Source organism: Myotis brandtii, unplaced genomic scaffold (genome assembly GCF_000412655.1).
Source record: "Myotis brandtii unplaced genomic scaffold, ASM41265v1 scaffold2254, whole genome shotgun sequence".
NCBI lineage: Eukaryota > Metazoa > Chordata > Mammalia > Chiroptera > Vespertilionidae > Myotis > Myotis brandtii.
This window is the reverse complement of record NW_005358456.1, coordinates 51,534-51,786: the sequence shown is the minus strand read 5'-3', so window position 1 is coordinate 51,786 and position 253 is coordinate 51,534. Positions and strand designations below refer to the sequence as shown.

General features: G+C 41.1%; 1 protein-coding gene across 1 annotated transcript in view; it reads left to right on the top strand.

Moving 5' to 3' along the window:
• The window catches only part of RCOR3 (REST corepressor 3), a 45,958-nt gene that overhangs the window by 5,230 nt on the left and 40,475 nt on the right, over positions 1–253 (top strand). The window contains exon 3 of the mRNA XM_005866241.2: positions 148–203. Within this exon, the coding sequence (XP_005866303.2) occupies positions 148–203 (56 nt within the window). The remainder of the gene's footprint in view (positions 1–147; positions 204–253) is intronic.

Sequence of the window (253 nt, the reverse complement as noted above, 5' to 3'; positions counted from 1 at the left end):
CTCTCCCCAGCCACCCGCCGCTTCTTTTCAGATCCCTCCACAATTTTTATATTTTATTAAGTGTCTCTTTTTCTCTCTTCTTTTCTATTCTCCTCTCTCTCTCTCTCTCTCTCTCTCTCTCTCTCTCTCTCGGCATTGCTTTGCAGATGTTGGGATGAGAGTCGGAGCTGAATACCAAGCCCGGATCCCTGAATTTGATCCAGGTAGGTTTTTAAATTTTTTTTTTTTTTTTTTTTTTTGCTTCTGCACAATG